This window comes from Onychostruthus taczanowskii, unplaced genomic scaffold (genome assembly GCF_017590055.1).
Source record: "Onychostruthus taczanowskii isolate IOZ18803 unplaced genomic scaffold, ASM1759005v1 scaffold147, whole genome shotgun sequence".
NCBI lineage: Eukaryota > Metazoa > Chordata > Aves > Passeriformes > Passeridae > Onychostruthus > Onychostruthus taczanowskii.
Window position 1 is genome coordinate 637472 of NW_024498652.1, and position 14359 is coordinate 651830.

Consider the following 14359-nt stretch of genomic DNA (forward strand, 5'->3'; position numbering starts at 1 on the left):
ACAACAAAGGAATCCTTTTTCTTCAAATAACATACACAAAGCCGCATCTCTTCATTAACTGATTGTGTGGCATTAAAAAGACAGAAAAAAAGGACCAGGATTTGTAATATCAGCACATGTAAACAAACTCAGTTCTGTAGAGATGCAGTGGAACATACCACAGTAAATTAGATATTTTATTGCTTTGAGGCACAAACACATATATAATTTATGTGCATTCATGTATATAGACATAAAACACAGAAACATCAAGAGAAAAGCATGAACTACTATCTCTTTTTAAAAGTCCAGTTTTTAATTAAATTTCAAAACAAGCCGGGAAGTTGTAGAAAATAGTGCAGCATAAGCAATTTTTTATCTAATGTAGCAGTTGAGAAGAAAACCCTTAGTCTTAAAATAATTTTTGCCTCTTTTGAAGTCACTTGAAAAGTTTCCTTTTCATCTCAAGAAAAACTAATAAAAGAGTAATTTATTGGTAGAATGGCCTTATGAGGCAACAAAAGTACAACGTCTAAGAAAAATACATTTATGTTTGTCCTGAGTGTCTCTTTAATAAGAAAGCATTCTAAACAAAACAGGAGGTGTGGTTTGTGTTCTTATTTTAAAACATTTCCATCCTCATCTTTTTTCATAGACTTACTCATATGGACTATGAAAATATGGTGAATTAACAGTGTTCACCTTTGAAAAATATTTGCATGTGTTCTAAAGCCCCCTATCCATGCCACCAGTTTCCCAACACATGAGATTGCGGCACATAAAAAGCAGATTTCCTTTTGGTAGCAATATTTGGAAGTACGAAGTGGACAAGGACAAAGGACCAAACATGAGAAGCAAACACATTCCTTCCTTTTTAATCAATATCTTGTTAGACTGGTGGGTTTCAGTCATTAATCTTTTGGTAAGGGAAAAATGAAATGGATTTACCATTACGCAAAGTAAAATTGCAAATTAAATTCAGTCCAATGAAATTGCTTACAAAGAGTGCTCACACACAGCTTCTGTCAAGAGAGTTTGGACTTCAGAGTATTAATTTCTTTGAGGTAATGTATTTATTGCCAAATTCTGAATCCAAAAGAATCCAATGAAAACAAACTTTCTAAATTCTTCCTCTTGCACTGTGCATATTTTTAAAATCATGCAAGTTCCACCTAAAAAGTACTTTATTTTCTGTTTAATAGCTTCAAACAAATCTGAAACTGAACTTCATGTGACTGCTGTGCTGCACCTAAATGCTCATTACATTATAGCTGAGCTGGGACATACAAAAAAAAGTCAAAAAAATAAAATGCCTGGAGTTTGCAGTTGCGATGCATTGTTTTTAATTTCATCAGTAACTGTTGCATATTGACTGATCTTGTATTGTACAACAGAGGAAGTTAGCAATTAAGGGTTTCCATGCATCCAGCATGAGGTCCTACAAAATCCTGTTATCCACAGGAGCAAAAATAAAAGAAGAATCAACAAAGCTAAAAACTGCTTTTTGTAGGCTGTGCAGAATTTGTCCATTGCTGAAAAACATGAAAACTCTGCACAGATTCCATGTACAAGAGTATTTAATGTAGGATTATAACTCAATTAAGGCAACTATTTCTCTGATCCTGTAATTCTAAGGCATTTTGCAGATGGCTATGAATCCCAGGCTGTAGTAAGAATTTCCTTCTGTCCTCTAAAATATAAACACACATATTATGTAAAGACACATTTAATCTTCTGCCTAGGAAAACAAACTTCAAATGTAGGTCAAAAGATACACTGCTGCTTGAGATAAATTTAAAATAAGGTAAATTAAATTAACGTATACAACATTAAATGTGAACATCATTCACATATGTAAATATGACATTAAGAATAAAGCTTAATTGATACCCATGTTTCCTCAAGGAATTATTGACCATGTCCCAGGGCACAGGAAAGGAAGATTACCAGTCCAGCAGGTAACTGGACACAGCACCACACACAAGGCTACGCACAAAAATTGCTCCAGACTGCAACTTCAGACTCCAAGTTAGCCTGGAGATTGGTGTTCTACAGGAATAAACATGCCCTTTCTCTGTTCCAATGTGAACAAAAGTGCATCTATGCTATCATTAATCATATGAGACTGGTTTGCTTCAGATTTGTCAAAACTAATTCAGCTTTGCTGAATTTAGTGACAGATATGGGATATATCTGGACTGGGAGAAGAGGAAAAGGTTATATAAGCTTTGCTCGCATAGCCAGACAAATCATATTGTTTATCCATGCCTAAACAAAAGGTCACTATTAGCTCAGGGTTAACTAAAACTTCTTAGCTAATCTCTGACCTAATTTTGACCTCTCTTATTAATTGCAGAAAAGCTTTCAGTAAAATATCGGTTAGTTGGGCTTACACATCCCCTCACCTCACCCCCACTGCACTTCTATAGTTTCTTGTCTTACAGATCACAAATTAAAGACAAAATATCTTTTCTAAGACTAATTAGTACCCAATTAGCTTCATGTTGTTACCTAGAGGGGAACTAACAGTAAAGACAAACATTAAGCATTTTAATCTCTTAAATGCAGGAGGCATTTATGTAGAAGAAAGGACTGAGAATCTTCATTTACTTTTCCCTCCAGATCATAAAATATTATTTCAGAAATACCCAATTCTTCTGCTTCTAGCAATTCCCATTAGAAAGAAGTACGTTTATATCACTGTTAGAAGTGAAAAACTAAACACATGAAGCCTAGAGAATCTATAATTATTTTAGTTGGTTGTATCCAAACATAATCATTTGCTATTGCATCATACTTCTTACACAGCAGTTTACACTGGGCTTGTTTAATTCCTTTAGTAGCATAATCATTGTATGTCAGAGTATGGGTATGAAGTATTTATATCCACAACATCTCCCCATCTGTGGAAGACTAATTTTTGCTCAAGTAAAAGCAATGCACCTGAGTTATAATTCCAAAAATCACTATTTCTACATTTCGTTTTGTAAGTCAGAATTGTTTAGTTTCTTGTAAAAACTTATGCAGACTTAATTTAAAAATTAAGTCTGAGAGAAACTAAACACGACTGCATTGTAAAACATATGTAAATTTACAAAAAGGAGCTCTAATTATAGAAGAAATAAAAATCTCAAAGTTAGAAAGAACTGTCCAAATAACATGTCTTATGTTCATCTGAACTAAAGAATATCAGGAATTATGGTTTGAAAGTCTACTGTAGTCCGATACTGAAGCTAAAAAGCTCAGTAGTAATTCAAAATAATTCTAACCACTGAAGCCTTACCATTCCATCACATCCATATTCATATTTCTTGTCTTTTTGTACTGGTAAAAGTCTCTCCAAAATAAATTCATCCAGTCATACTGAGGATCATATCTGACACCCAAGCGATAACATAAGTCTAAATTATGTTCAGTTTTCTTCCTCTTCTCTACAGGAAATGAGAATGCTCCTCCATCATCTGAACAGAGGCACCTGACTTACTGCATAAATGAAAAAGCTTGTCCATTACTGTTTGTCACACTGGTAGATAAAATCTTGCCTAAAAGTTGTTTTATTAGAGTACAGTCAACTGTCTGGATCAAATCCAGATTAATATTCATTTGCTAGCTGCAAATAAATCCCACTGTACAGTCAGTACAGTTTTCTTATATTTTAACATTATTCACCAGAAGCTCCATTCTTCTGAGTTTGCGTTTATTCTTTGGCATGGGCTTGTCATATAAGCCATTTTTGAGAAGATGTTCCTTGCTGTGATGGATCTGGGCACCATGCTGAAGTTGGAAAGAGCACAAAGCTTGAAGCGGATGGAGTATAGTCTGCAGAAACATAAAGGGGTGGGGGACAAAAGAACCCCAAGCTTTTAGTAAGGTATTTTAGAGACATCAATTATTACAAGTTTTTTAATAAATTACTACTTTAAAATGCTAATAAAATACAATTTGGATGATAAATGCTGTTAAAATATACCCTTTGGAGACACAAAAGGCAGACCTGAATAGAAGATGTACTGAAAAGAACCACAGAGCAGTCATACACCACCTGCATGGTGCCATCCCTCACTCCTTCCCTTGGAACCACTCAATCTTGACTTCAGCCCCAGCCACATTACTGTAAGTTATGGCTTTGACTTGACCTCAGCAATGGACTACAATCAATTACTGTGGCTCAGTCAACAAGCTGCAATAAAATAAGTCACAATAACTAAGCTGTTTGTGCTTGCACAAAAATCCCTTGAGGCAGGATTTGAGGAAGAGAGGAGGGACTTATGATCAAGGCAGGCAGACTGCAATCCTGGAGTCATAACTGTGTCCATGCTTCTGCCCAGAGGTATTGTGTAAGATTAATGAAGCCACACAAACCAAATTTATCTCAAGTGGTTCCTAATTGTAGACTCTTCATTTTCTGGTTGCCTGGCTAAGTCAGGGGGGCCCCATGTGCAGATATAAAGGTGTAAAGCAATTGCATGTGTAACTGCAGTTAGCAGGAGCTGAGATTCTATTGAGAAAAATATGACTCTTAAGAGCATACAGGAAAATCAAGTGACATACTGGGTATCAAACCAAGTGCACATTTTTACATTCCATGCCTCTCAACTTCAGTTCACTGTCTCATATGCTGGGAATAGGACTCAGTTCAGAGATGGTATAAAAAATGCATGAATGTAGCTCTTGGCTACTGCAATGCTTAGAGAAAACAGAAATTTTGTCTTTGAAAAGTAGGCTGCGCCAATTCTCAGGGTGAATCAGAATATAAGACTGGTAACTATAGATGTTAACTACGCATTCACTGTAAGACAGAAGTCCTAGTGAAGGAAAAATATGTTGTCCTAGCACAACAAAAGAAAAGGTAAATACAGAAACCCACATATATAATAAGCAAGTTTCTTGGAAACCATTTTTACTTGGAGTTCCAATTTCTGAGCCTTATTTTCTTGTATGTCCACACACTTTGTCCAAATCTGGGTTTTATATCCAATTCATTTAACATTAAGGTGAGTCTAGTGTCACAGAGGCAGACACAGAGGTGGCATACTGTATATTATGCCAGCTACAGGAGCAATTTTTGACCTGGGCACCTTTTTTAGTAGGCAGATGTTGAGTATGAAAATATTAGCTAGCTGATGGAGAGCAGTATGAGCACTCCAGGGTGAAGACTAGCATGTAGGGGGTACATGGATGGGCTGTAAATCTCTTTTCACAGGTCATTCACTACTAAATTCTGGGCACACAATTGAATTGCAGACTTGGCTCTGTGGCGTAAAAGTACTTGTAGGTGTTTTTCAGAGGGCTTATTAAATTGATATTACTAATGTCAGCAACAAAAGATTAAGAAGGACATTTTCTTAATGACCTCTTCCATCACAGACTAGTGGGATCACAATTTGCAAGGAAAGGCTAATGTCCAATTAGTATTCTCTGACCTAGGATAAACTTAAACTCAAGAACTATTAAGTCCCAAATTCCTCCAGTGACATGTAAGAGTTGCAAGCTGGCTGGTAGGCAGATGTAACCCAGTGGGTTACATTCCACGGCTGAGGAGTGCAGGAGATCAGAGAACCTGGCTTTAAAAACCATTTAATCTTCAAGATAGCTGTGAGGGGGTATTCAGATTATCTCTGCTGTCTAGTTTTTGGAGAAAACAATTTACTTTGTTCCATACAGTAACATACCTTATCTCCTATTACATAAGTAATTAGTTTTTTTCAGAGTTAAAGGTCACTTTGTTGTGTTTGCTTTTGGAGCACAACATGAAAGAGTCACAGTGATTTGAACACTCTACAGTTAATAAACGGAAAATGGTATCCATTGCTGCATTCTTGTTTTAGTTCACTATGCCACAGAACTATTACAAATGTCATTAAGACTTTAACTGTCAAGTTTTGCATTAATAGCTAAGTATCTTCACTGCCCCTCTGCCATTCATAAAAGAAAAACTCAGGTATTTAAGTTTACATACCTCTTGTATACTCTTATTTTTTTCCATGATGGAAAGAGCAACAGCTGCACATTCAAGAGTAGACAGACAGGTGTTTGTTGGTTGTGTACGAATTACATATTGACTTGAAATACTGGGTTTTAACTGCACCTGAAAAATAGCAAACTCTAGTAAAATAAACAGGCCAGGATAACCAGGATAACCATGAGATACCTATTCTCTACACCAAGCAAAACACATCCCCTTTCCCTCTGTGTTCACTCGTCTTCTTTTCGTTTTGGTGTTTAGTCTCCTAGTAGCCAATGCCATGCAACTGTTCAGTGTAATAAACATGAGCCACCATCACAAACAAAAACTGCACATTTGTTACTGTATGAATGTGCAAAGGAAATAAAATTTTTTGTTAGAGAAATACTAAGTGAAATTTTAACAACTGATTTCAGTTGCCATAGACATGCTATAACAAAAATAGATTTATTCACTGATGCTTTTTAAAATTACTCCAAACACACACAAACATTCAAGCTACAATGGCCATATAGTCATAAACACTTTATATCTTGGCAAAATATTTTTATCAAAGTTATATCTTGGCAAATTATTATTTGTCAAAATATTATTTGACAAAGAATCTCAGACTTCTAGAAACTGTATTTATTCACACACTGAATTAGGTTTATCAGATTGATTAGAACTATTTGTTTAACAAAATCATGTCTGAAAATAATTTACTGGCTCTGCCTGAAGTGATAAACACTTTACACTATCTTGCAAATTAAAGGATGTTAAGAAAAGGAAATTTAATTCAACCAAAAGCTCCAAAAGATTTTACCAGGTTTCTAAACAGTGGTTGAAACAACACAGAATTTACACTACTTGACTCTGTGTGAAAATTCAGATATTATTCTTTTATTCCTAAGATTTCCATCTCCACATATATCTAAAATGCAATTTGCATTTTTCAGAATGCAAACCAAATAATGTTTTAGCAACATTGTCAGTATTCTTAACTAAAAATTCTCAGTTCTTTTTCCAACAATATTGTAGTGCAATACAAAAAACCCAGACACATCCTTATAAAAGAGTATGTTAATTTACTTTTGTTTTAAACTCAGGCCATCAATTGTCTTTTATTTTTCTTCTTCTCGAAAAAATGAGTGATCCCCATGGCCATAATATTGTTACCATTTTGCATGCCAGAAGTCTTTCACTATTCCTCACTTTATTCAATACTTTCCTCCTTCACTTTTCTCATTTTTCCTTTTATTTGAAATATTTCATTTTTCTTCATCTCTCTTACAAGCAATTACCCATTCCTTAAAGTTCAAGGTATCCCATTTATAAAAGGAAAACTCCAGACTGCTGAAGAGACATAAATAAGTAAGATGAAATTCCACTACCTTACTTATCCCAATTTAAAAGAAATTAAAAATAGTAAAATTAAAAAAAAAAAAAAAAAAAAAAAAAAAAAGGAAACAAAAAAGAGCAAAAGGCATTCTGGAAAAAGACAAGCAAGTTAGCTAAAAAAGTCAATTTACTGAAATACAGGAAAATTCAGAAAAATTAAGCCTTTCTAGCCTACCTTCATCCATTTGGTATGGAAAAACAGAAGACAATAAAATTACTTAGGAGGGAAAAAATGTAGAATTTAGACATCAGTGTAGGTAATGAAAAGAAAAAGAAGATAGTATTTTCATTTGTTACTCCTCAAGGATTTCTTTGGTTTTATGCCTTCTGTCTGTGACCATGTAGAGATCTTCACCACAACAGAGTAGGAAGCCTAGTTACTTGTAGTATACAGAAAACTATGTTGGAAGAAGTGGTCCCTACTTAGAAACTTCTACCTAGGTATCAAAAAGCAGGGTGAACTCAGTCCATCCCTCTTCCAACACATGTCCTGAGCAGAAAAGCAGACATATATTCACACTTTTTCTCAACAGCTGACAGCTACATTGCTCATGGAGTAACTCTCAGGAGGGTGAAACCACCTGATGGAGCACCTGCAGGCCCACTGGCTGCCCCCTCCTTGGATAGCACCTTGAGGCTTTTTTTCCTAGGAGTTAGGAATAGTTCTGCCTGCTGGTTTCTATACTTCATTCCTTGGGTCTCATGCTGAAAAAGTCAACATTGCAGAGAAAGAAAACCTATCAATGACTGCAAGACACTTCTATAATGAAAAGGGGCCTGCACACTGCCACACAACCATGGAGCCAAAACATAACTGCAGCTCTCAAACAACTGACAAGGCACAAAAGGGCAACTTTCTAGTACTAACAGCAACAACAGCAGCAACTAAGTTTCTTCTTTCATGAAAAGAAAGAAAAAGAATGGAAACAAGTGTCCCCATCCACTTTTTCTGAAAAATTACATATTCCCTGAGATAAGATTAAAATACCGTAGACAGTGTTGGAGACCAGAGGAAGAATACCTGATCAAGACAACTGCCAGCTACAGTTTGTCTCTTAGGCTTCTTTCAGCATGCGTTTTACCCTACTCTTTAAAACAGGCACAATCTAAATAAATGATTCCTAGTCACCTGAAATACAGTCAGGGTAGTCTTTCTCTACTGCAAATTGGACAGACTCACCAAAGCTCCCATCTGAAACTAGATACATTTACTGAACCAATAAAACAAACAACACACCTATTACTCAGAGCATAAACTGAATGGTAAAACAAAGCAGAAACAATACAGAAACCAAAACAAATTAGTACAGCTACTAAATATTTCAGACACAGGAAGATATTTTCTTGGAAAAAAAAATGCCTAGACATATGAAATATTTACTTGCCCTCAGACTTGATTGAGTAGGAAGATGGCTTATTTCATTTTTGACCAAGAGGTCTAAAATTGCATTGCCTTTTGTGCAGTTAATAGCTTCAGATACCATATTGCAACAATCTCATCCAAGTTCCTGCATTACCTATGTGCATTAATTCTTTATCTGTCACCTCTGTATCTCAAATCCAGCTGAACAAAATTTGTTCAAATTTACAGAAATATTCAGTTAATTTAAATACAGTTAATTTAAATTAACAGAAATACAGTTAATTTAAACAAAATCACACTGTCTACCTCTTACACCAGATTTCAAAATCTCAGTTCAAAATGAGTATATACAAATACCCCATTTAAGTACATTTCAAAATAAAAATCATGATATTTTAGAAACGCTTCTCCATAAAATGATAGACACCACAATACAACAACTTGTTTGTTTTTGCTTCAAAGTAATTTGAAAATCATATGCATACTATGGAATAATATCAGTTTCTAACAAAATACAGAAATGACAAGTTGAAAAAAAACCAGCCAGTTTAATATTGCTCACCAAAATAACAAGAAAGAAGATGGAAACTATCTCAATCATCTCAAACCAGAGAGGAATTTAAATAATCTGAATGCAATTACTCACTGGAATTCAGCCAAGACACTGAAATTAGTGTATCTATTCTCTCTAAGTGCGAAGGCGTTTGGGGACTTAATTTTCAAGCCATCAGAAGTAGGAAGCAACACATAAAATAAAGTTTCATTTCTATCTGTAACTCAAGACTCCTGCTTCCAAAAACCTGAATTTCAGCCTGAATTTTCAACCTGAATTCTCACATACTGTTAGACTAACTTAACACTGGCTTATCTGCCAACGCACCATTCCCTTAGCAAATGCTACAGCCTTTGAGCATTGACAAAGGATTTGAACCACAGTAAAAATTGTGACCCTTCAGTGTTTCTTGGGGCAGCGTTTTTCTTCCTGAGCCTTCCTTGGACATGTTCCAGGCAACTGAAGACCCAGCTGATCTTGTTCAGCTGTTCAAAATTGATGGGAGGAAAAGTGTTGCCTTGATGGGGTCACAGACCTGCTGTTTGAAATTTTAAAAATTTAAGTCAGTAAAGACAGTAAACTGATTTCTGCTTTTATTTTAAATAATAGTACTGAAGGTCTAGCAGAAAGCTCTAAGTCCTCTCCTTAATATCAGTATCTTTCTATCTTTTCTGTGTTAATTTCTTCATCACTGCTCTTACCAGCTGTATTCTCACCAGCTCTACTCTCCAAAGAGAACCCAATATTATGCAAAATTATACTTGGAAAATAATGCATTACCAAGAATTCAAAAAAGTTAGTACATCTGTCTCACAGCGCACACTAAACAATTCTTCCCTGTTCTATAGGCATCTCAAAAAAGGCAGAGGCATAATATATTTTCCTGTGGTTTCTCTAAAAACCTTAACACTTAAGATCCCTTCCTCTTTATGTTGATAGTGTCTTTTGAAAATCTGAATGTCAGCTTGGGAATTAATTTGCTAACTTTTCAAGAATGAAGGAAGAAAGTACCATCTGTCCTCCTGCTTAACACAGGCACTATAACATAGTCATATATAGCATATAACATAGGTCATATGTCCTACTACTTTAATAAACACCCTTCAGAAAAAAAACCCCAGACATTTCTTTAAACTAATTCAAAAGGCACCAAAACAAAAAAAAACCTCAGAAAGAGTACAACCATATCCTGCTATCTTTCCTATCCTTCTAGAAGCTAAATTGCTTTTAAGGTGCTTAAGGCAGTAAGAGCATTCTCTGGAAGCTACTGCAAAAACAACCTCAGACAAAAGATGGGTGACAGGCAGGGGAAGATCTTTCACTCAGTATCCAGTTTGCACAAGCACCTTTTACCTGTAAGCCAAAACAGCTTTCTGTATCTACAGAAATCTCATGCAGTTAAGTAAAATTACCTTTGTGCTGGAGAAGACAGGCTGAGTAAATTTAGTCTCAGCATGCTACTGAAATTTAAATCAAGAATATAAATAAATTATCTTGTTCAAAATCTTGGCTTTAATTTAAAGTGACAACTTAAGAGCACTCTCTTTCTAAAATACTGGAGGGAATAACTGCCATGCAACTGTCACAAGTGGACAGCCTGAAAAAGTAGATACCTGTCACAAAACCCTCCATCCTTGAGGGCATGACTTTAAAGACTTTGATGACTTGAAAAAGGGAAACATAAACCCCATTTTTGAAAAAAATGGAAAGCAGAAGATCTAGTGATCTACAGAGAAGTCTCATCTGCCAGGCAAACTTATGAAGCAGATTCTCCTGGAAACCATGCTAAGACACATGAAAAACAAAGAGGTAATTGGAAAGTGCCAGCATGGCTTTACAGAGGAGAAATCTTGCCTTCTGTGATGGAGTTACTGGTGAATAAGAGAGCATTGGTGGATAAGGGCAGAGCAATTACACTGTCTTCCTGTACTTATGCAAAGCTTTGGACACTGTTTCACAGGATATCCTTATTTCTAAATTGGAGAGACATGGGTATGATGGACAGACCACTTGGTGGATAAACAGCTGCCTGGATGGCTGCCTGGAGAGTTTTGGCAAAGAGCTCCTTGTCCACACGGAGACCTGGGGCCAGCGGTGATCCCCAGGGTCGGTTCTGGGGCTGACACTGTTCAACACCTTTGTTGGTGACAGGGACAGTGCATCGGGAACGCCCTCAGCAAGCTCCCTGATGACATCATGCTGTGTGGTGCAGGGACATGTGGGAGGCAAGGGATGCCAACCAGAGGGAGCTTCAAAAGTGGGACTGTGGGAACATTAAGAAGTTCAACAAAGTACAAGTGCAAGGTCCTACACCTGGGTGACGGCAATCCCAGACACACCCATAGGCTGGGCAGAGAAGTGACTGGGAGCAGCTCTGTGGGGCAGGATTTGGTGGGGATGGCAGATGGAAAACTCCATGTGAGCCAGCAGTGAGTGCTCACAAAGCCAGTCGTGTCCTAGGCTGCACCAAAAGGAGCGTGGCCAGCAGAGGAGGGGAGAGGATTCTGCCCCTCTGCTCTGCTCTGATGAGACCCCACTGCAGTGCTGTGTCCAGTTCTGGTGTCCCCAGCATAAGAGGACATGGAACTGTAGGAGCAAGTCCAGAGGAGGAACATGAAGTTGATAAAGGGACTGGAGCACGTCCCCTACAACACCAGCTGGGGCTGTTCAGCCTGGAGAAGGGAAGGTTGTGTGGAGACCTCATGGCAACCTCGCAGGATCTGAAGGGGCCAGCAGGGAAGCTGGAGAGGCTTCTCAGGAACTGAAGTGACATGATGAGGAGTAATGGGTACAAACTGAAAGAGGGATAATTTACATTAGATATTGGGAAGAAATTTTTACTGAGAAGGTGGTGAGACACTGGAACGGGTTGCCTAAGAAGGTTAGTTCTTTCAGTTTTTAGATTTTAGATTGGTCTTCAGTTAAAACAGGTAACTGAAATAAAGTCCAAATGCACACAAGCTGCAGTTCTAACCCAAAAGGAACAGTTTTAACTCCTGTAAAAGAACACAGCATGAGAAAGATCCAAATGTCAATAAAACTAAGAGCTAACATACAGTAAAAATGTAAGAAAAGGCAAATATTCACAAATAAGACATTAGAGAAGATAGGACTGACCTAGGAATATCTGGACTATATACTCTGCAAAAAATAATTGAAATACCATCTGGTTATGGTCTCAGTTTCTGAAATTGCATGATCTGACCTATAACTAAGGAATTAAATAATTTAATACTGCCATTAAGTTACGGAAAAATAATTATATTTAAGTACATGTCATATAGGCTATTCATGCCACTTTGTAAAATGACTATGCATTTCCAGTTAATTTCCAGGCATTGTATTTTTTTTTTTTTATTTAGAGAAGAAAAAAGCTAGAAATTATTTCTGGTAATATCTCTCTTGCTCTGCTTACATTTAAAAAATTAATATCAGCCAACAGTTCAATATTTTATGCAGCACTATTCTTTTAATAATTAATAAAACAGGAAAGTGTGGCAAGTAAATTCAGTCAGTGAGCAGAGTATGAATGTAGAGAATGGGGTCATGAAATGAAGAAAGAAAAATTAATTACTTGTATTGTCACAGCAATTTAACTGTAATTACCTGCAAATATCAGAAAATTGAAAATGAAAATTAAATACTTCAGTGTCGAAATGTAGCATCAATGCAATGATACTGTTCTTTGGAACCTACTAATTATTTTTGCTTTGTGCAATTTCTTGTTTTCTTACTGTATGTGAAAAGCAGTAGGCACTTCCTTGGACAGGGGAAAAGCAGCAGAAGAAGCTCCTGAGAATAATTTTGGCAAGGGCAGAATGGTACATGAAAAGAAAAAAGAATAAAAACGTCTTCAATTAATCTAGCTATTTGAAAGCAAATTCAATCAAAATTAAATATATTTCCAGTTTACTTTTTACAAAATGTTCATATCCCATGAGAATATCAGCATGGGCACAATGGTACAAAATTTGCCAATGCTCCTGAATTTTTCTAGCACCTGGATATTCAAACATTTGTTGAAGGGTTTGACAACAATTATGAAAAAAAAGGGAAAAAAATAAAAGCAAAGCTTCTGCCCAAGTGTGAAGAGTCAATTCAGTTTTGTTATGCCTCAACAATGGTTGTCAGAGGCATGTGGGGGAGAGGTTGCATGTGTCCAGGAGGCAGCTAGGAAAAGATGGAGGAAAGCCTCGTCTCCAGGGAGACTTTGCTTGGCAACCATTTCATGTCTCGCATGGGACAGGCAGTCAGAAGGGGAATACCACAGACACTGTACCCCAGAGACACTCTCCACTTCCCAGGGACATTGAGCCAATGGTCTCCTGTCAGCAGGTGGACTTTGGGAGGAGTCAGGGCATAAAAAGTAACTGCACAAGAAGCTCTGGGGGGCTGTTCTGTTCCTTGCCTTTTGACTCTTGGGGGGCTTTTCAAACATGCTTTATGAGTGTGAGCTTTTGGCTTGGGGCTGTGTTTTTGCTTTTGAGGCTTGGTGATTCAAGGGGCTTTTTGAGACTTCCTTGCCTAAACTTGCTTTTGAGTTGAGGCTTTTTGAGCCTTACACTTCTGCCCTGGCCCCAGCCTTTTGGCTCTCCTGTCCTCGCTGGCTCTTGCTTGCCTTTGTAACTACCCTGCCTCCCTGTGCCCTTGACCAGCACCCTGCCTGCTTCATCTCTGTGTCTCTGCCTGAACCACCTGTGTCCAACCCAGCCGGCCTCTGAGCCTGCCCACAACCGTGATCCTCATCGTGATCCTGTCCAGATTTCTGGACCTTTTCCCTGAGCGCCACTCACCTGTGTCTGGTGGCCCATTGCCACAGTAGCCATCCACAGCCCACACCTCATGGACAACGACAGCACTCCCTGACCTCTGGTGGTAATGCCCTCTCTTTCCCTCTGCCTCCTCTCCCTCTATCCCATTTTTCTTCCTCTTGCTCTGTCTTCTCTAGCCGTCTTTGGTAGAGTGACTCCTTTTTATCTTGCTTTCTCATTACCAATAAACGGTTCTCAGATGCAATGTTTGCCTTGCTTGGCTTAATTTTGTTCCCGATCATCATTATTAAAAGAACTCCTCCTGTTCCCCACAGTGGAACATGACACCAAGAATAAAGACATATACA

General features: G+C 37.4%; 1 protein-coding gene across 1 annotated transcript in view; it reads right to left on the reverse strand.

The window, feature by feature from the left end:
• Positions 1-274: 274 nt before the first annotated feature.
• Positions 275-14359, reverse strand: part of DTWD2 (DTW domain containing 2) — a 64903-nt gene continuing 50818 nt past the window's right edge. The window contains exons 5-6 of the mRNA XM_041398413.1: positions 5939-6067; positions 275-3798 (exon numbers count right to left, since the gene is read on the reverse strand). Of these exons, the coding sequence (XP_041254347.1) occupies positions 3628-3798; positions 5939-6067 (300 nt within the window). The 3' untranslated portion in view covers positions 275-3627. The remainder of the gene's footprint in view (positions 3799-5938; positions 6068-14359) is intronic.